General features: G+C 52.8%; 1 protein-coding gene across 3 annotated transcripts in view; it reads right to left on the minus strand.

Moving 5' to 3' along the window:
- Window positions 1-21,522, minus strand: part of DAB2IP (DAB2 interacting protein) — a 226,937-nt gene that overhangs the window by 41,667 nt on the left and 163,748 nt on the right. The window contains exon 1 of one of the 3 annotated variants that reach the window (XM_011989481.1): window positions 5,920-6,098. The exons of 1 other annotated variant lie outside the window; for it this stretch is intronic. In XM_011989481.1, coding sequence (XP_011844871.1) covers window positions 5,920-6,098 — 179 coding nt within the window. Of the gene's footprint in view, window positions 1-759; window positions 897-5,919; window positions 6,099-21,522 lie in introns of those variants that run through there. One more of the 3 variants, XM_011989483.1, reaches the window with a different exon arrangement.

Raw genomic sequence — 21,522 nt, forward strand, 5'->3', positions numbered from 1 at the left:
GCTGAGTGGCCGGGTGAGCCTTCCTGCTGTCTGCTGCTCCTGGCTGGCCCCAGCCAGCTCAGCCCCGCCCTGCTCCCAGACATGCCACTCCAGCCCTGTCCGCTGGGACTAATCATGGCTAGTTCAACAAAGGCTATGTTCCAACTCTCTGTAATGTGCTTTTAAAGGGCCAGTGTACTACTTGGGCCTGCTGGGGTCTTAAAGGTACAGGTCCCGTTTTCCTGTACAGGAAACAGGAAAGCAGAAAAAAAAAAAAAAAAATCCAAAACTCATGATCAGGTTAGAGGCCCTCGGCTTCTGAGGAAGATTTTAGACACAATAAACAATAGAAAAAATTCAAATTCCAAGAAGGTCCTAAAGAGCTCAAAAACAAAACAAGGAAGCTAAACCTCAAGAATAAGAGATGGGATAGTGGCCCTCTTTGGGCACTATGTGCTGGGCACAGCACTGGGTACTTTATGGCCCAGTCTCATTTATTCCTCACCACTCCACAGACAGGCATTACCATTGCCCCATCTTTCAGATGAGGAAGCTGAGGGTGCAGGGACTCCCCAGCTCGCCAGAACTTCACGCAAGTCAGTGGCAAAGCTGGGTCACACCCCGTGAGGTCCATCATAGCCAGAGTATTCCTCCTACCTGCTCCCTCCACGAGGCCCTGACTGCTCCCTCCCACCTGGACCACAGGCCCCAGCTGCTCCACATCCTCCAGTGTCTCTCCTTCATGAGGAAGAAAGAAGGGGGCGAGATGAGGAGTCTCACCTGTCACAGGTGCCCCACCACCAGGCTTTCAGTTTGAGCCTCAGAACCCTGTGAGGTCGGGTCTATCTTTTCCTCCATCTTCCAGATGAGAAGACTGGAAATCATGGCTTCTGACACAACACGAAAGAAGAGGAACACTAGGGGAAGGTGAAAGCAGAGAAAAGCGGGGAGTCAGAGGGAGCACGCGGGGAAGAAAAGGCAGGTGCAGGGAACCAAGGCAGATGGGGGCAACCGTCCTTCCAAACCCAGGACTCAGGCAAGCTGGCTGAGGCCCTTCCACTGTCCACAGGAGTGGGACTTCTCCTGGGGCAAGGGTGGGCAGGGCCTGCCTAGTTACTGGAATAGGAGTGGGCTGGGGAGAGGAAGGGAAGAGAGACTTGACTGTCTGGGTCTCAGCACCTGGTCTACGGTACCCTCAGAGAAGCATGGGCCATTCTGGCACCTGGAGTGGCTGGGCCCACAGTAGGTTCTGTGTGGCTATCTTCTTTTTTTGAGACGGAGTTTCACACTTGTTGCCCAGGCTGGAGTGCAACTGTGCAATCTCGGCTCACTGCAACCTCTGCCTCCCGGTTTCAAGTGATTCTCCTGCCTCAGCCCCCCAAGTAGCTGGAATTACAGGCATGGGCCACCACACCTGGCTAATTTTGTGTACTTTTTTAGTAGAGACGGATCACCATGTTGGTCAGGCTGGTTTTGAACTCCTGACCTCAGGTGATCCACCCACCTTGGCCTCCCCCAAAGTGCTGGGATTAAAGGTGTGAGCCACCATGCCCTGCCCAGTGTGGCTATCTTCGGTCAGAAAAGTCAAGGCCAGGAGGCTGCTTTAGGCCCAACTCCACAGGGGCCAAGTCATTCAAAGATGTACTGCCCTCACTCTGTTTCTATGATGCCTGGAAGTCAAATAAGTTTCAGGACGTGCAGCCTGATGGTAAAGAAGACGAGCTCTGAAGCCAGGCTGTGTTCAAACCTGGACTCTGCCACTTGTAACCTGTGTGGTCTTGGACAGGTTAACTCACCTCTCTGGGCCTCTCTCAGTTTCCTCCCCTGGAAAATGGACATAATAGCATTTACCTCATAGGATTGCTGAGAGGATACAGAACAAAGCCTGGCTGAGAGTGAGCGCGTAACAAAGGCCTGCTTTCACCTGGGGTGAAGGAAGCAGCCTCAGGATAGCTGAAGGCACAAATAGGAAACTAGCCTCTTGGGCAGTAACTGTGGCTGAGTCATTTCTTTCTCTCAGCCTGTTTCTGACCCTCAGTGATTTCCAGGCAGGACCCCCCATCTGCTACCTCCCAGATCCCTGCTCCGTCCCACAAGAAGACAAGGACAGAAGGCGAGAAATACTGAGAAAGGCTGGGCTGTGGCCCAAATCCTTTGAGGCCTGAAAACAGCCTGCCTTGGCTGCCCAGGCCCAGGCTAAGCAAGTCTGCTGGGTAGGAGGGGCAGAGCAAGAGGGAAGCGAGAACCCAAAGCCACACAGGCTGTCAGGAGGTAGCATAAGCACAAGGCTTCGCCTCCAGACCTCTCTGGGTTTGTCTTCCACTGCTCACATGTGGTCATGGCATGTGATCCTGCTGAGCTCACCTTACCTATGCGGAGTTCTGCATCAGCCATAGGGCCACCCTACATGCCTGCTGCAGAAACAGCCTCCACAGAAGCTAGAGGCTTTGCCGAAAGCATCCCCAAGACTTGACAAGGTTCAAGGCTCATCCTATCTTCCTGGAGCCAAATGCATCTTGTGTGCATGTGGGGAGAGGAGTAGGTGTCCAGCATCAGAGGAAATGGGTGGGTGGGAGGCAGGAGGAATGCCTTGGAGCCCTGGCAGAACATCTGGCCACTATTCCTGAGAGGCAGTAGGAGACCTGGGTGCCTTAACCTCCTTGCTTACGGTATACCTCACCCCCAGGATTAGTCAGTAAGGAGAGGCCCGATTTGGGTATTTGGCAGGCCCAGGCTGCAATTCTGGTCATGTCATTTAGCAACTGTGGAACCCTGGACAAGTCCTTTTACTTTCCTGAGTCTCAGTTTCCTCACGCATAAAATGAGGTAATACACTATTCCCTGCAGATAACAGATGTAAAAACATTGGTTAACCAGGAAAAGCATTTAACAAAGCAATTGGGAACCCAAAACTCAAATATCTGCGTGCCATTCATTCAACAGACACTGAAACCCACCAGGGGTCCAGCAGACATTAGGTTATCTCCAGTTATGTGTGCCAACCTTGCACCCTCAAGCCGATGCATTCTAAACCCTCCCCAGAGCCAGCAAAGTCCTGGGGCAGGGTTGTTGGGGGTGAGGGTTAGTGTTCCTGGCCACCAAAATATTGTGAAAAAAACCTCAAACTTCTCCAGAAGCCAAACACATAAAGAAGCCTTCCAGAGAAATGCCCTTGGTGTAAAGGAAGTCTAGCTCTGCTCTGGGAAAGACACTTGAGGTAAGGCAGGTTCCAGGATACTCTGCGTGGACCCACAGAGACTGGGGTAAGGAAAGGGGTTGACAGGGGAACCAGGGTCAACAGACTCAGTGTTGAGTCCAAAAACGTGACACGGCACAGTCAGTGAGCTTTCCAGAGTAGGTGGAGAGGGCTGAGGGAGCTGGGAAAGATCACTGGGGGGAGCCTATCGGCGCTCCGGAATCAGAATCTCCAGGCTGAGATGCCCTGGGTCAGCTGCTGGTAAACCCACGCCGTGGACAGAGAACACTCAGGTCCCTCTGCGGCCCTCCCCTCCTCAGCATCCTGGGCTGGCTGGGTCCTCACGCACTTCTCTGCTCACTGCTGCCCCCGCCACCTTCTCAACTCCTTTTCCTACTCAACACACCTGTCTGTTCCGACACCACTGGGTCTCCTTGAGGACGCCAAAGGCCTTCAGGTTGCCAAAGTTAACCAGTTTCTGTGCCTTACTATCCCCTGAACCCAGGCCACCGTGCTCCAGGTTTCCTCTGTTCTCACAGGCTTCTAGCATCTCACCTCCTTTCCTCCGGGTGCTGGAGTTCCTCAGGCCTGTTTCGAAGACACTCTTCCTTAGCACAACACTTTCCTTTGGTGATTGTATCCACTCCCATAGGTCTAAATACCTCCAGCATGCTCATGACTCCAAAGTGTATTCCCAGCCCTCCCCTCCTCTGAGCTCCAGACCCATGCATCTCCATGCCGGCCTGACAGCACCTCCAGGGCATCTCACGGAACTTCACATCTGAAATGTCCAGCGTGGAGCCTCAGTAGCAAAGCCAGGAGCCCTTCCTTTCCCTGGCCTTCAGAATCCAATCCAACACAAATCCTCCTGCTACCTCCTCTGAAATCCCTCATCCCTGTTTACTCCTCTCCATCTTCCCCAGGCAGCCTGTTGTCCAGGCGGCCTCCCAAACCACTGGGCTTCCCCCTACCCCTACCAGGGGTCAGAGGGACCCTTCAGAAATGCAAATCAGATTACTGAACTCCTCACCTTAAAAGCCTTCAATTATTCCCCACTGCACTGAATAAATGTGAACTGCTCCCCAGGTGAAAGACGTTGGCAATCGTGACCTACCTACTCTCTGACCTCATCCAGCAACACCCAACGCCCCCCACCACACACACCAAAGTCTGTTTCCTGCTCAAGGGCTGTACTTACTGCTCCCTAGGCTAGGAGTTCTTGCTCCAACACACTCAAACAGCAAATTGGCGGGCTTCTGGCATCTTCTGCAACTCAATCCTTCTCTGACTGCTCCATCTACACAGGTCCTGCCCTGCCACCGTTACTCCCCGGTGGAACACTTGGTTTGTTTCCTTCATAGCATCTTGCTCATGTAGCTAGCAAATATTTAAGTGTAAACGATGTGCCAAGCACTATTTAGGCACTGGGAAGACAGGTGCTGAACAAAGCAGACAGAAATCCCTGACTCACATTTCAGTAGGGAAACTTCACTCGATCGGGAATCACTTTTTTTTCTCCGCTTATTTATTATCTGCCTCTCCTGTCACAAGGTAAGCTGTGTGTAGCCAAGCTCTATGTGTTGTATTTCTGTGTCTTAAAAGAGGGTCTGACACGGTGCAAGAGCTCAGTAAGTCCTGATGAAATCAAGATGCAAAAACAAAGACCAGGGCAGCCAAAGAACCAAACCCCAAACCCTGAGAGACATACATGAAATCAAGAGCCTGGTCCTGAATGCCTCCCATGGCGTCTCTCCCTACCCCTGGGGGCCTCAGGTGGGAAGGAAAGCTTCTGTGACACCCCAGCCTTCTGGGGTCAGACAGAGGCACATGTGGCAGTTTCGTTTAACTGCTGGGGAACAGGTGGATGACTGCAGGCCTGAGGAGTTAGGGAGGCTTCTTGAAGAGGCTAGATCTGAACAAGGCCAACCTACACCTCCCTCCCAGATCTAGGGAGGAGGAAAACAAATTTGTGTTTTAGGGCTCTGATATTCTTTGCTCTGGCAGAAAAGAAGAAAAAAATAAAAAACCTTTACTTTTTATTAGTGTCTGGATCAATAAAAGTTTCAGAAGTAAAGCTTCTCTCCTGCAATACTAACTGCGAGAGAGAGAGAGAGACAGACGTGGATTGTTAAATCTGTCTTGGAGAGGCAGGGCTGGGAGAGTGTGAGGGCACAGGGGCACCGGCAGTTTCCCCCTCACCTGTGCTGGCAGCTTCTGGCTAAGGCCCTCATTAGCCCCGCAGCCTAGGGTCAAGGCCCATTCCTCATAGCCCACCTAACCAAATGCTGGTTCCCTGAGCCTAGGTCAACAGCCAGGCTGCTGGACGCCCACCATTCAGGTGCCCCACAACCTTGCCTGCTTGGCCTTCTCTGAGCTGCACCCTAAAGCTTCTCCCCAGCCCACCTCCCCACCTAAAGGCTGGAAGCTCCAGGAGGGCAGGGCTTGCTTCCCTGGAGGAGCCAGTTTAGCAACCCCAGTCCCCACCTTCACTCTTCCTCCCATGTCCGAGGGAGTCCCCCATTCAGTCCCCCAAGCCTTGCACTTGCACAGCACACCAACAAGCCCTGTCCATTGAGGACTCAGTTCTGGGACCAGGCCTTGTTGGAGAAACAGCTCCTCACCCTCCAGCCCAACCCACCCCCATCCAAAGCCTGTCTGACCCCATACCAGGCTGAAGACCCACCCACCCGGGAGGAAGTTTCCTTGTGGTGTCTGTCCTTCCTCCCACAGAACTTCAAACAGACCTTTGTGGTGGGAGTGCAGGCCTCTCTGCTGACCTGGTTCTGGGCACTTGCAACCCCTGAGGCTCTGGAGCCAGATCTGGCTTCCGAAGATGGCCAGGTCTCCAGTGAGCAGCCCCTCCGGCCCGGCCCAGGATCTTGCCGAAGTTGTCACTAAGAAGTCCAAGGCCACAGAGGCCCATTCCCAAGGGTGGTGCTCACCCAGGCACCTATTCTAGACAGATTAGGAGGACTCTCGGCCAGGCCGGCATCTAAGAGGTGAGCCTAGGAGGGCTTGCCCTTCCCGAAAGGCACGTGCTGAATCTGTGTCTTCCAAGCTGAACTTTCAAAAATGACTTAAATAAACACAGTGATGACAACATCTAAAGGTTTCCGTGTCCTTCAGGAATCAAGTGGAAAATTACAGTCTTCCATACAGGTAACCACACGGCACAACCTCCACGTCCAAGAAGACGAGAAACACTCCTGAAAGCAAACTATGGCTTCCAGCCACGGCAAGTCTCCCTCCAAGGGCCTCTGGGCAGGGTGCAGGCCTGAGCACAGAGCTCTGGGTCAGGAAAGAGGGAGGAGCCGTCCCGACAGGCTCCTCCCCTAAAATGCTGACTCCGCCCAAGGTCATCTCCTACCCCAAGCCCCGCCTCTGGGCCTTTGTATTTGCCATTCCCTGGGCAACGCTGGTTCCTCCTTTTGGTCTCAGACCCAAAGTCCCGTCCCAGGAAGAGGCCTTCCCTGATCTCTTAGCTAAAGGGGCAACTACCATCTCCCCAGTTACCACCCTGCTTCATTTTCTCCACAGAACAACCCTTAAGTCATCTTGTTTGTTTCTGTCTTTTACCCACCATGAAAATGTCCGGTCCACGAGAACAGGGACCTGCACGCCCAGGTAAGCCCAGCACACCTCCAACCAGAGCCTGGCACAAAGTAGGCACCTGACAGATGTACTGAATGAATGCATTTTTCAAGCTGGTCTGAGCCAGGTCAGCCAGAGCGGTGGAAGGCAGGAGCAGGGGAACCAAAAGATTTGGGGGCGCGCCAAGGTAACCTCACCCGAGCACCGCTCGAAGAGCATTCCGGACTAATGTCGGGCTGCGCCACGCCCCAAACCCTGTCCAGCCCGGAAGCGGCCCGCCCGGCCCCAGCCCCAGCCTAGGCCCGCCCACCCACCCCACAGCAGCAGGCCCAGCCCTTCCCAGCATTCCGCGGCCAGCTGCCCCCAGCTGCAGGAACTTCCCGCTAGCGACCTGCCGCTGCGCACTGGGCACGCGGCGGGGGGAGGCGGATGCGCAGGCCCCGGTGCGGGGATTCGCGGGCCTCTGCCTTGCAACCCCTTCCCCACCTTCGTGCGAGTCTGGATCCCCACCGGCCCCGCCAGTCCCTCACTCACCCGCGGCCTGGCTCCGGCGGCGCATTCCAGTTCGGTCCCGCTGGCCCTACCCTGGATTCGTTGGGCTTAGACCAGCACAGCCCAGAGACCCAAACAAGGCAAAGGCTCTCCCTTCCCCACATTTCCATTCAAACATTTTAACAAGTGAACACAACTGAGGTCCAGACAAGGCCAGGGGTTTGCCTACCATGATCCCCTAACCCGACTCCCCACCCCGACTTGGGACTAGACAGCCTAAGATGGGAAGGGCACTGGGTTCCCAGGAAGCAGTCCCGGGTTTTCTCTTCTGGAAAGCACCCGGCTAGTCCAGCAGGACAGAAGGGAAAGGTCGAGTGCAGCGAAGGAGACGACAGGCTGGTGAGCTGTGTAAGCTGCCCAGGTTCCTGAGTGCGCCCAGAAGCCTGTGGGCAGACAAACCCCTGCCCCACCTGCTGGCCTGGAGATGCATCCTTGGGTCACTTACCAGGCCCTCACCGAAACAAAAACCCCTAGGGGAAGGGCACACCAGCCAACCAGGTATTTTTGCCTGGGGTCACCCTTTTTCCCATCCCACTAGAGAAGCCACCGCAATGGTATCCACTTACTGAGTCTCTACCACATGCAGGGTATCATACCGTCACACCTCCTTCACTTACAGCCACCAGCTAGAAGTGCTAATCCAGCTGAGGCCAGGAACCCGAGGCTGCACAGCCTCCTGATGTAAATATGAACAGAAGACAGTGGAAGAACAAGAGCCACCCCCTGGAGTCCTACCTAGGTCCTGCCCAGCTCCTCCCATCCTCCACCCTAAGGCATCACAGACCCCAGGCCAGTCCTTGGCAGTTGCAGCCTGCTCCGGTGTTTCAGCAAACAACTACTGAGCTCCTACTAAGCTGCAGGCTGTGTCAGGCACCTACTGTGTACAGGCAGGCAGGATACCATCTGGGGTTATTGCAGGACTGGTGAAGAGGTTTTACTGTGACCCCATCAGCAGCCCCCAGCCTGAAAGGTCCCTGACTCATTCCATCCCCTGCTGGGCCCTAGGCTCCAGGCTCAGCTCTGCTGTGCACACAGGCCAGGCGATCCAACACCACCCGTCTGCCCACATTTGCATCTGTCCACACCTCCAAAGCCAAAAGAGCTATCCAGCTCCCCCTACTGCCTAAAAGTCTCCCAGCCAGAAGAGCACTTACAGTGTCCTGTCCCCTTCCTTCTGAGTTTTCCCTCAGAGCTGTCATCTGTTTATCCAATGTCTTAATAAAATTTCCTAGCGGGGGAAAGGTGAAGATAGAGTCTCAGAGAGGTCCTGTGGCCAGAGAAGCCCACTTTGGCTCCAGAGCAGCCAAGCCAACAAGGAAGGCGAAAGCAGAGTGCATCCTCTGAGCATCACCTCCCTCCAGGGTGCAGGCTCCAAGCCAGGTCTGCTCCCACTGATTTCATAATCATGGCAACAAACAGGCAAGGCAGATACTGCGACCACTTTATAGATGAAATCAAGTCTGGAATAGCTAAGTCATTTGCTCAAGTTCACCCAGCTACATCTGAAAGTGTGCCTCACGCCTAGACAACTGTTTTTGCACCTTTTACTAGTCCCCTCTTGTTTCCCTCCTTAATCTGAATACTCCTTCCTCCTGGAAGCCCTCCTAGATTTCCCTCAGGCAAGAAGCCATCCCCTGATGATTCATCCACACTGTTAAAATATCTTGTTATAAGAAAACAGGGCCCTATAACAGGGCCTTTGCCTCTGCATGACAGCTCTCACAGGAAGGAGTCACGTACTAACAAGAAATGAGCCTGCATCTGAGGGTCAGGATATGTCCATCTCCAGTGGGTCTCCTACCCTCACCAGCTGTCTGCCATCACTTCCTCTGTGCCCTCCTTCCTAGCCCCTGCTCAGAGGTCTGCATAACCACTTGCAGGCTCCTTTCAGCAACATCTTGAGTAACACATAAAAGTACAGAGTACACAGTGACCATTCCTGGCCATGTGTAGTTGGGGGAATTTCAGAGGCTGCCCTGATCCAGTCACTCCTGGTTTCAGCATCTCCCACGGCCACAGAAGCAGCCCAGAGCCTTGGGCCTCACCCGTCAGTAGGTCCTACCTGTCCCTGCACACTCCTCACCTTTATACCTGAAGCTTATCACAGGGAATAGTCACAAGGCCTGCCTGCCTGCCTCCTTTTTTACTCTTCCCCGTGCATGCCCTGCCTTTCTCACAGTCACACCCTTGCTTCCACGAGGTTCCCCTCCTGCCCCCATTTCTAATTTTCATTCACCTTTCAAGGCCCAGCTCAACTGCCCCCACCTGAGGGAAGCCTGCCCAGTGGCCCCAGGCACAGGAAAGTGCACAATCTCTCCCTCTCTCTGCCTAAATTCCTGGTCTGACTCCCCTCTCCTGGCTACTACTGCCTACCCTGCCAGGCCTTCCTTGGGGTCTGTTCATCTCTGGTTCTCAGGGCCTAGGGGACTCCATACATGAGTGATGGAGACACACACACTGCAGGCAGTCTTCTCTAAAGAGCTCAGGATGCTCCTGTCTTATCTTCTTTCAGATCTGAAGATGTCCTCAGCAACTGGGCTAGGCTCTCTGGGGAAGTCTGGAACCCTTCCCCCTCAAAAAGCTTTCCATTTCTTTGAGTGACAAGAGTTTGGGCCACGACTGTCAAGGAATACCTCCAGGCAATGCCTGTACGTCCCGTGGGGAGAGATGTATAAATCCTGGGAGAGGAAACATCTTTTCTTTCTAGAGGCTAAGCAGACGACAGAGGCTCTTTCTAAAGGAGAGTGCTGCTAAAACCCACCAACTGCCTCAGGATCCATCTGTAGGACACAAACAGGTACAAGGCCGGAGAGGGATGCCCGCCCTGTGGCAAAGTCAGCCCAGGGCCTGGCTGTTCATGAACAAGGGCTTTTGAAGAGACCACAGTTGTACCACAAAGTACAAGAGACCACAAGGGCTTCTGAAGGGACCAGTTGTACTTAGCTGAATGTGAGAAAACAAACTTGGTATTAGATTGAGGGCCAACTCAGGAAGTAGTTTCAGTACACCAGCTGTTAATTTATGTGAGCACATCTATACTTGCGTGCCTTTATCATCACTAACAAAGAGCAAATGTGTCCTGGCACCTGCTATGTGTTTTATAGACATTATCTCCTTTAATTCTCCAAAGAGCCATAAGCTGTGGGTATCCATGCTACCTTTTAGTAAAAATGAAGCAGAAGCACAGAAAGCTTGGAAAAATTGCCCAAGCTCACACCGCTAGTTACTGATGGGAGCTGGGATTCTAGGACCCTCAACAATCTGGCCCCAGACTGTCCCTCGGGTCTGAGTTACCAGTGTTCAACACTTCAGAGCCTCTGCTCGCTGTTCCTGCCCCTCAAGCTCCCCACTCACCTAGTTTTGAGCTGTGTGGGTGGTTAATTTACATCGTCAGCCCACAGCCTCCCCACTCCCTTCCTCCTCACCACCTATTCAGTTCCCCTAGCTCAGACCCCCTTCTCCCTCCAGACCAGCCAGCTGGACTCCCGCCGTCTGGCTACCTCTGCCCCACTACCAGCCCGGTCACATCATCTCCACCTGCCAGGCCCCCAACCAGTGTCTTATGGCAATGACTTCGGCTGGCAGAGAATCCTGGAACCTTTTCCCCACAGTGATGTTGACACATGTTCACTCCAAAATGTAATGTTTCCATCAAAACATTTAGTGGGAGTAAATTCCCACCCATGCGACATCTCTAAAAAATATAGAGTAAATTTACTCGAACAAGCAGTGAGACATGGTCAGCATTTTTCTTTCTTGGTTGTCACAGTGCCAAGTGCTAGGCAACACCCAGCACAGTGTGCCAGGGGTTGAATGCTACCAAGAGGCAACGGAAAGAGGACGGTTACAGTTTATGAGCCTGTGACTGCTGGTTCTACTGTACAAGACGCCGGGATCAACCTGGGCAGTGCCCTCAGCCCTAGCCCCCAGAGAGTCCAGTGCCACTAGCTGAGCTCCCACCAGAGCCATTTCTGTGTCTGTGGCTAGGTCATTTGCTGCTTAGTCCCCAAGTCCTGCTCCCACCCCACCAGAGTAGGGCCCAGCCATCACCACACCATGTCTACACCAGGTCCAATGCCTATGTTCACATGCATGCTTCCTGAAAGGTCAGGGAACTCAAGTCTCCCTAAACACTCCCTAACCCTGAGACCAGCAATAATATTGTGGGGTAATGCAAGGAGATCCTGCTGTACACCCAGACCCCATGGCTGCCAAAAGAAGAGATCTAACGCCAGGTACTGCAATCCGGGTGCCTGGAGGTCAGTGGTTGTGGGTAGGTTCCAACCAGCCCCAGCCCCAGCAATCTGAGATTACTGTGAAGCCAGAACAGTCCATTCTTGGGGCAAGTCCAGCCCTCTACAGCAAGAAGCTGGAGAAGACAAGGAGAGGCCCATTGGCCACCACTCTGTTCCCACTTCCCCATGTAACCAGACAGCAATTCTGTAACAAGACAGCGTTTATAACCACTATGCCTCACTCCCTTAGATATTCCCTACTTCAAGGATGGCAGAGGGGCAGCCTCTGCTTTGGTTTCCTCCCAATGTTTCTCTCGACTCCATTCCGTACAGCCATCTGGCACAATACTGCCACGTGTGGTATTAACCTCCTCACCATGACATGTGCCAGAGGGAGAGATCAATGTTCCCATTTTACAGATGTGAAAACATGCGCACCAGCGTTAAACCACCAGTCCAAGGCCACCCAGCTGGGAAGAGAGTGTCACCAGGAACCAAACAGGTGAACAAGGTCTGTCCTCAGGAAACTGGTAGTTTAGTAGAGAAGGGAAGGTACACAAATATTAAGACCAAACAAAAAACATATATAACAGGCTGTGGGCCCAGAAGACGTGGTGAAACGTGTCCAGGGCAGGGCCTGGCCCAACAGGGGGCCTAGAGAGACTGCAGGAGCATTTCCAGTTTGGGAGCAGGGAATCAGGAAAGGTATCTGGAGAGGAGGATGTCCAAGCATATCCTTCTTCAGAGATCTGTGTCCCCACCAACTTCTGTGCCTGGCACATCGTGCACACTTCTCATTGCCAGGAGGGTTAACCCTGGGCAGGCTGCTGGCATATACACTGCAACCCATCTACAACCAGACAGCCCGGCCCTGTGAGGTATGTCAAATTATGCCTCCTTTACACAGGTGGGATCAGAGGAGCAAGGCAGTCAGGTTCTTTGCTCCCAGTCACACAGCTAGAAAGGCAATTGTGTCTGACTCTAAGGTCTGCCTCTCCAACAAGCACTTCATTTCTCTAAGCCTTAGTTTCCTCATCTGCAGAAACTCTGCTGCAGACGTACCTCCCCTACAGACGGGTGTTGGACATTAAATGTCTAATACCTGAAGCCTAGGTCCCTGGAGGTGGTGACCAGAGCCTGGACCTACATTGGCCCAGGGACCCTGCTCCTGTAGCCTGTTGGGTGAAAAAGGAGAGGGTGATAGGTTCCATTCACTGGCTCCTCTCTTCCTAAGCCAAGCTTGCCAAGGAATGGCTACCAATATGGAGCTATAATTGGTGAGCCTAGCAGTGCAGGGCCCAGCAACAGACCCGGTGGGTGATGCTGTTGCAGGAAAACAGCTGAGCACAGCAAATATAGCCGCTGACCCAATTCAGTTCTGTTCTGTCTTCGAGAAAATAATTGAGTTTAAATGAATAGGTTTCCCATGTCCCCTCCGGCCTCGGGAAGGGTGGAAAGGGAGAGGAGGGAGATAGGAACAGTTCTTCAGGCTTACTGTTGTTTATTTTTGAGTCATTAGGCCTGTGAAAAGTTTTTCTTTCTTTCTTTGGTGGCCGTGGGGGTTGGACATGGCTGGGAGGCAGCAAGGTGGAGTGAGAACCACACAGCGTGGAGATGAGGATGGAGGTTCAAGTCCTGACCTTACCAACAGCTTTTTGGAGTGGCCCAGCCGGTCTCCTCTGGGCCCCAGGCTCCTTATCTGTAGAAGGGGAACACTACAACCCCACACACACCCACACACCTCCCAGGGTTGCTGGGAGGAGACTTCCAGGGAGAAAAGGAGTCTGAGGTGAACTGAAGAAACCAATTCTTTGCCCTATAGGAATGTAGGCCCACTGAGGCCACATCTGTTTTAAAAGAAGCCAGAAATCTAGATTTTCAGGTGAATATTTAAGGTAAATGTTTTAGTGTTGGTAACTGATTTTAAACCAACAAAACAATAGAATCTTTCCACCCCATCGGGTCAAATGAAACCTGTCTGTGGGATACATCTGGCCACCAGCCATCCATATACTACCTCTGATTTAATGACAACGTATGTAAAGCAATTAATGACGTGCTAGAGTCCTCCCACCTGTTTACTGACTTATAATTTCTTTGATGGAGAGGCCAGGCCTACCCCACTTGATAGCAGAGGTGAGGGGCACCCTCCTCCTCAAGGCTAGACTCCTTCAAAACTTCAGAGGAGAACATGGAGGGGCTGCTGCCCCCACATCCCTTACTGCAGGAAGGCAGGTGGGTATGCTGGGGCTGGTTTTGTCCTAAAAGTTAAGGGGACCTGGGCTCACCTCCTGCCCAGCCCCAAATTCTCCCCTAGGGTCTCAGCTTCCTCTTCGGCAAAATGGGGATTTCTGAGAGGACCAAATGAGAAAGAGAAGACTTAGAGATAAAGGGTGAGAACACATGTCAAGTGTCCCCAGAGAAGTAGTGCCACCCGGTGGAAAGAGCCTGTGAGCTGGCATTTCCTCCTTGGCTCTTGGCTGTGTGAGCCCAGGAAGGTTACCTAACCTCTCTGTACTTCAGTTTCATCCTCTGTACACAAGAGATAAGAATCTTTGGGATACAGAGGTGTTGTGAAGATTAAATGAGCTGATGACTGTCAAGTACCTGGGAGGAAGCCTGGCACAGAGCAAAGGACTAAAAAATGACAGGCATTGTTACTATTGTTGTTGTTATCTTTAGTGAAAAGCATGCCAGAGAATTATGATTGGGTGATTACAATAATGTAACACAACCAGGCAAACTTGTTGTTAACAGATGAGGCCACCTATAATTAGCACAATTATTACATATGCAAATGCTGCCGCTTAAATACTGGAACAGGGTGTTCTTTGAAGTGTGTTTAAATAACCCTTTCCTCTGGCTGTCCCCACTCCCCAAATCTCATTTACACTATCAATATCATTAACAAACATTTTCTTCATAAAGCAAGATAGAATTCCACACTAGTGCATGTTGAAATCAAGGAGCCCCTTCCCAGCCCATCTAGAGTCATTCTAGAGCTCCTGGGCCAGCTGCAGTCCTCCCCACCCTCACTGGCTCCTCTGAAGTTGGGCACTAATGCCCCTCTCTGCTACAAGGAGCTCTGGAGGGTTGGAGATGTGTTCTTGGCATGGAGCAGGCCCTGTATCTAAGAGGATCTCAGTAACATTAATATGACCCGTGAGTTCCCTATTTGTCGGCATATCACAATGCCTACCTCACATCTGAGGAAACCCAGTCTTTGAGTTAAGGAACAGGCCCAAATTCACACAACTAGCAAGCTGCAGTGGAATGGGACTCAAACTTCGATCAGACTCCTCCCTCTGGGGTCTGCTGTTCTCACTATGGCCTGAAACTGGAGTTCGCAGAGACCTCTCTAACTGATGAGCCCACAGGGTAAGTTACTCCAAAACTTACCACAGCATGCCTCTTAGAACCAGGGGCATCAACAGACTGACCTGGGTTTTGAGTTGAAGAAACTGAGATTCAGAGAGGTACCATAAATTGTCCAAGGTCCCACAGGAAGAAAGGAGAACAAGGGCCTAGAACCCAGGGCCTCGTGCCCTGGGATCGCTGCTTTTGCGCTCAGATCTTTCAAAACAATTCCCTAATATTCTCCCCTGTGATAGTTGGGTTGATACTTTAACCATCCCGTGTATGCCCTGAGCCCAAAAAAGACCCAGGCAGACAACAGGTGCTTATAAAATGTTTGCTGAACTGGACTGTTTTCTTACAAAAAAAGACAACACTGAGCAGCTGGAACAGTTAAAGCATGCAAAGGATGATGGGTGGTGGCTCAGGGACAAGGGAGAAGGCAGACAGCCCTGTGTGGGAGAAGGAGATGGAGGTGGGAGAGCCTGGCTACCCTCAGCTTGGGAAGGCTCCCTTCAAAGCATTTCCCTGCTGGATGCCTGCCCAAGAGCAGCTGATTCTCGGCTGTGAGGGAAAAGGAAATACACAAGTGTTAACAGATACATTAGCTCCTCACCTGCCCCTGCAATGGGGGCCCCCAACATTCCTTTTCTCGCCATTTCTTTGGGCCCAGAAAGATGAGGTCATAAAGTGGTGGAGAGGAGGGCCCAGTCTCTTTCTTGCTCCGCCAATCAAGCTCTTCCGCTGGGCCCCCCATCACACCTCCTCACTCCCCTGATCCCTGGCTTTTTGAATCCTAAGGGAGCCTTGGCAATTATGGTGAAGACAGTTGCCCTCACCCTTGCCACACCCCCACTGCCATGCTAAGGCATGCTGGCACCTCTATGTGTAGGCACTCTGCTAAGCCTCCCTCTTAAAACACGTTAATCCTCACAAGTATCCTAGGAAATGGTTACACTTTTTGTCCCCATCTGACAGAAAGGGAAACTAAAATTCACGACAGAGCAAGTCACCTGCTAGAGGCCACAACTCTGGGAAGCAGGTGCACCGCAGCCAGAGCAGCTCAGGAGCCTGAACTGTTACATCAGTGTCTCTGCTCCAAGGTGGGTCCCGAGGGATCCCCAGATGGGGAATGGAGGTGAGGGGACAATGAGCATCCAGGCCAAGAGCAGGACACAAGTTACCACCCCTCAGAGCGCTTTATCCTGCTGGCACTCATTCAACTGTCCCCCTGCCTCCAGGCAAAGCTATACATAAGCCTGCAGTAAGTGCAGCAAAATATTTTTGAGACCACCCCACATCCCTACTCCTCTCCACCTCCTGTCCCCAGCCCACCAGCATTCCAGGGTGGGGACCTGAGCTCCTAGCAGTTGGTTGAGCTTGGCTGGCCTTGGCACCAGTTCCTGAAGTACAGTATGAGGGAGTAGGGTGGGGAAAGAGATCCTTCCCCTTGAAGATAAAGGAGAATACAGGGCTGAGCCCTCAGTCGCCAGCTTCTTCCTCCCGTCCCAGATACGTTCTGTAGAAAAAACCCAACTGAGTTTCTCCTCGCTCCTTTCACACTCTCACAAAGCAGAGCACTTCCAACATCAGATGTGGTGCGGGCAGGAGGGGTGGTCCCCACACACCAAGCAGGCGATCAGTTGAGCAGCAGACACCAGCCAGATGTCTTCTAATTTTGTTCCATTCTGACACCATCTACCTGGAGATAGTATCGGATCCACAGGTTGAGGACTCAGTCCCCAAGACTATCCCCCCATCCTTCAGATGCCAATTGCAAGCCCTGCGTTGGTTTACCAGTGCTTCCCATCGACTGGCTGTAAACTAGGTTTCCCATAACCCTCTCTTTGGGTTTGATCAATTTGTTGCAACAGCTTACAGAACTCAGGGAAACATTTACTTCTGTTTGCCAGTTTATTATAAAGGGGTACAGATGAAAAGATGCACAGGTAGAGGTACGTGGGCAGGGGCGTGGAGCTTCCAAGCCCTCCCTAGGCACCCTCCAGGAACCTCCAAGCATTCAGCTATCTGAAAGCTCCCCAAGTCTTGTCCTTTTGGGTTTTTATAAATCTTCGTTTCATAGGCATGATTGATGAAAGCACTGGCCATTGGCGACTAACTTACCCTTCGGCCTCTCTCCCTGTCCCAGGGGCTATGGGGCGGGCTGAAAGTTCCAACCCTTGAATCCTGCCTTGGTCTTTTCTGTGACCCCTTTCTGAAGCCACCTAGGGGCTGCCAGCTATCAGTCAACTCATTAGCATATAAGTAGACGTCACTTTAGAGAATCTAAGGATTTTAGGAGTTGTGTGCCAAGAAATCAAATACTGTACATATTTCCCAATGTCATACCCTTCCATATTTACCCTTACACATGGCCAAGGACTTGCTTCTAAAATCACTGATCTGTCTAGGTCCCATCTCTTCTTAAAATCCTTCCCAGCTATCTTCAGGATCAAGTCCACACCCTGCTGCCTTCCTGCTACCTTCCCCTCTATTCCTTGTACTCTCCAGGCCCAACACACAGCCGCCCCATGCCCGCGCCCAGTGATACCCAACTATCTGGCGTGCCCACAGCCCTTTCCCTCCCTCAAGGGAACCTTCACCTTCACCCTGTGGCGCAACCAACTCAGTGGTGCCTTCCTTGAGCCCTGGTGGAGTCCTCACTCCCTTCTCTGTTCAAGCACAGACCCTCTAAGGTGAGGTCTGTTTACCCATCTGTATTCTCAGCCAGCAGGAGCCCCTGAAAGCAGGGATTGGTGTGACTGTCCCCTGCCCCCTGCCCACAGCAGAGCATACACAGAGGAAGCACACAGGAAACAATGGCTGGAATCTGCTGCATTGGGTACCCCAGGGTCAGAGGCCAAATCTAAGGGTGACCCTGGGCAGTGGAGTCTCCTGGAGACAGACCTGACCATAAGCCCCCGAGCCAGGTCAGACCAGGACCCGCCAACTGGCTCTCCTAACCTGGCTCGTTAGGGGAATATGGACACTGCCAGGCCCAATCTTTCCATGGATGCCTGACAATGGCTGTGTCGAGAATCACAGGAGATGAAGTCATCGCTCCCAGAAATAGGCTGATTAAGAAGACGTGACGGCAACGCAAACAGCAAGGCTGGACACACACACACACACACACGCACACACACATACTCACTCACCATGTGTTTCTCCACCCTGGGAAGCTGGGCCAGGCCTGAGCTCCTCTGGGAAACAGAAATCGTGCCAGGAACCAGAGCCAGCACAAGAAGCCTGGAGGCAGCTGGTCTTTGGGAGTGGCTGGTGCCGGGGGTGCTCTCCTCAGAGACTGTCTTGCAAGGGTTCCCCGTCCTGACCCTCACTGAAGTCCCTGACCTGCCCCTCGCCCTCTCAGACCCCTATGGTTCATCCCCTCCTTGGCCTCACCCCTCAACTCCAGGGTAAAATCCTACCCACCTTTTTGGGCCCCCTCCCATTCCTGTCCATCCTAGATTCTGGGACGGTGGGACCGTCTAACTGGCTGAGACCGGGCTCAGAAGCCACAGACACTGGGTTAAAATCCTCGTTCTGTCCTGCTGCAGCTGTATGACCTTGGGCTAGTAAATCCACATCTTCTCTGAGCCTAGTTTCCCCATCTGTAAAATGTAGACAGCAATGTGTCCACATTATGGGGTACAATTAAATGTTTGTTCGTTTACCAACTTTCTGTCAGGCCCTATTCTAGGTGCCAGAGACACATCAGGGTACAAGACATAAATGTTCTACTCGCATGTGGCGTGCAGTCTAGTGTGGGAAAAGTACACGATGTATGTAATAACATCAAATGAATTCAAGAGCTGGGGACAAATGCAGAGCCGGGTCCAGACTGGAGGGTGGGAGGGGGCTGTGTTTGACCAGGTGGTTGGATTAACACTTGAATGAAGTGGGGGAGCAAGCCACACAGGTATCTGGACAAAGAATGTTCCAGGAAGACAGGAAGAGGGAACAAGGACACAGATGTGTGCTGGAGCTCTCCTGGGGCAGGGAATGGGGAGGGGTGTGGGAAGTGCAACTGGAAAGGTAGTCAGGTGCTGCCCACTCAGGGTCCACAGGAAGGAACCTGAGTCATAACAAGTGAGTCCTGGGCAGAGAACAGACTGAAAGGGGAGCAAGGGTGAATACGGAGAGACAAGTCTAGGGCTCAGTGCAGGGTCCGGTGAGGAGCTGTGAAGGCAGGACACAAAGCACATAGCAAGGGTGTGTCATCTCAAGCGCCAGCACAAGGGAATCCTCAGTAAACAATCCCCCGTGTTGTCCCTGTCACTATCCTCGTTACCATCAACATCCTCATCATCCCCAACATGGGCCCAGGCTCTGCTGCTCCCAAGGCAGAAAGACTGTCAGGCAGACCTGCAGAGAAGCCCTGGGAAGTAGGCAGGGCTCCCTGCCCCATTTGACTGATGACGAAGTACCTTGATCAAGGTCCCCCAGCCACAATGGGCAGGGCCAAGGTGCCTTAAGCCAGTGCTCCACCTCGAGTGGGCTCCCCAGCCTAAGCAGACAGATCTTCACCATGCGCCCTCCTCTCCGCCCTGCCCCCGGGCCCAATCCTCAACCAGCTCTGTGTCTTCATCCACACAGGGCCTCTATGGGGAAAACACTGTACTCTAAATGAAACAACAGCTCCAAGTGTCTGCACTGCACAGGTGTCAGTTCTTTCCCACCCAGTTCCTTGCTTGCTGAGCAGGAGGTGCTGCAAGCCCCATCAGGTGAAACCAGGGTGGGGAGACTTCCTCCCAATCTTAGCTTACAACCCGCTTCCTCCAGGGCTCCCCTGAGCCCAGGCCACACTCCTCCCTGGACCTGGCTCCTGGCTGTCCCCTGTTCTGAGCAGCAGGGAGAACCGTAGGTAGAGACAGTCTCATCAGGGGTGGCAGGCACCTCTCCCACCCCTGACTGGGAGCTCCTCCAGGGAGGCAGGGACTGCAGCTGATTCCTGTCTCTGTCCCCAGGGCCAGGCACGGGTGAGCAAGAACAGAAATAACTCAATCCCGAGGGTCCCTTGGGGGAGCCCTGTGTGCACTCGAAGCCCTCAGCCAGCCAGCCTGCTTGTTGCCTCCCCCTCTGCTGGCTGAGGCAGCCCATGGCCTGAGTCTGTGTGGCACTGCTGGGAAAAGACCATGCCCTCTTCCTTCCACAGCCACAGACTCTGTCTATGGAGGGCCACCCAGCCCCACTGCTATGGGACTAAAGGCTGTGGGTGCTGGGAGAGAGGGCTCTGGGCCGTGGCAGCTAGGCTCCCTCAGCCCTTCTGCTGGCCAAGGAAGCAGGAGTATGCTGGGTGGCCTGTTTCAGGCACAGGGACATAGATAAGATCATTTCATTGGCCACAGAAAAGTCTGTAGAAAAAGTCCCCTACAAACAGTCCACCGTGGCTTTTGGTGGGGTAAGAGATTCCATGGTGGCAGTGGCATAGAAGTTTTGTTACTTTTTGCTTACTTAGTGCCTGGAATTTGGTATTCTATACTTGCAATTTTTTTAACTTATCTTTTTTTGAGACATAGTCTCATTATATTGCCCAGGCTAGACTTGAACTCCTGGGCTCAAAAGATCCTCCTGCCTCAGTCTCCCAGGTAGGCCTATAGTCATAACTTCCCTTTTTCTGTTTCTTCCCCCTGTCTGCCACTCCCCCCATGATTCACACGAGTTTCTTCTTCAGACCCACCGGCTGTCTGTGTGGCTGTCTACTCCACCAGTCGGTGGGAACCCTGGGCTTCAGTCACCTCTCTGGCCCAAGACCCTACGTACAGCAGGGGCTCAATGAAAGTTTCCTGGACAAATCTCTGGGACAATCTGAAGGACCATTTCTGCAGGTGATCATTTAGAAGAAACTCAAAGGTGGATCAAGGGGGGAGTGGCAGATAGGGGGAGAAACTGAGAAAAAGGGAGAAGTCATAACTGCAGGCCCCGAACAGGAAGACACCCAGACAGGCTTTGGCCAGAGCCATTCAAACCCTCTGAAGAATGCAAGACCCCTGCAGGGGAGGAACAGAAAGAGGAGGAGGAGGGAAGAACCCCTTTCAAGGGTTTAGGTGTTCCTGCGAAGGCCCTCCTGGCCCAGCCCAGAACCTGAAGGAGCTGCTGGCCGGCAGGAGAGCAAACGCAAATGGCAGGAGAGGTCACATGCACGTGTGGACACTGGAGAGATCGACAGCCCCCATTCCATAGCTTTCCTAGAGATCAGGATCATGTGTCCTGGAGGTTTCTCTTAAATACTCATGACCCTTCTTCCCTGAGCTCTTGCCTGGCCAAAGCCTCATTTATGTGACGTTGGGTAAACACTGCTGGAGGGGTGGACACAGCTGGAGGCTCTCAGGGCAGCCTGGGTCAGGCCTGCAGCATATCTGCATGTCCAGGGCATGCAAGGCTTTCATGACTGGGCGGGGCCCCATCAGTTCCGCCCATGGCTTCCCAGTCCCCAACTGCCCTGAAAATGCTCAGGCAGATTCCCACCACCACTCCTCTGTCCAGGTGCCCCCTCCCCAGGAAGGCCTTGCCTATTGCCCTCTGCCCATCTGGGTTTTATCCAACCTTTAAGATAAAGGTCTTTAACTAAAGAGTATGAGCTGTATTTGGTCAACATTCATGTTTTGTTTAGCC

The sequence above is a fragment of the Mandrillus leucophaeus genome, unplaced genomic scaffold (genome assembly GCF_000951045.1).
Source record: "Mandrillus leucophaeus isolate KB7577 unplaced genomic scaffold, Mleu.le_1.0 Scaffold354, whole genome shotgun sequence".
NCBI lineage: Eukaryota > Metazoa > Chordata > Mammalia > Primates > Cercopithecidae > Mandrillus > Mandrillus leucophaeus.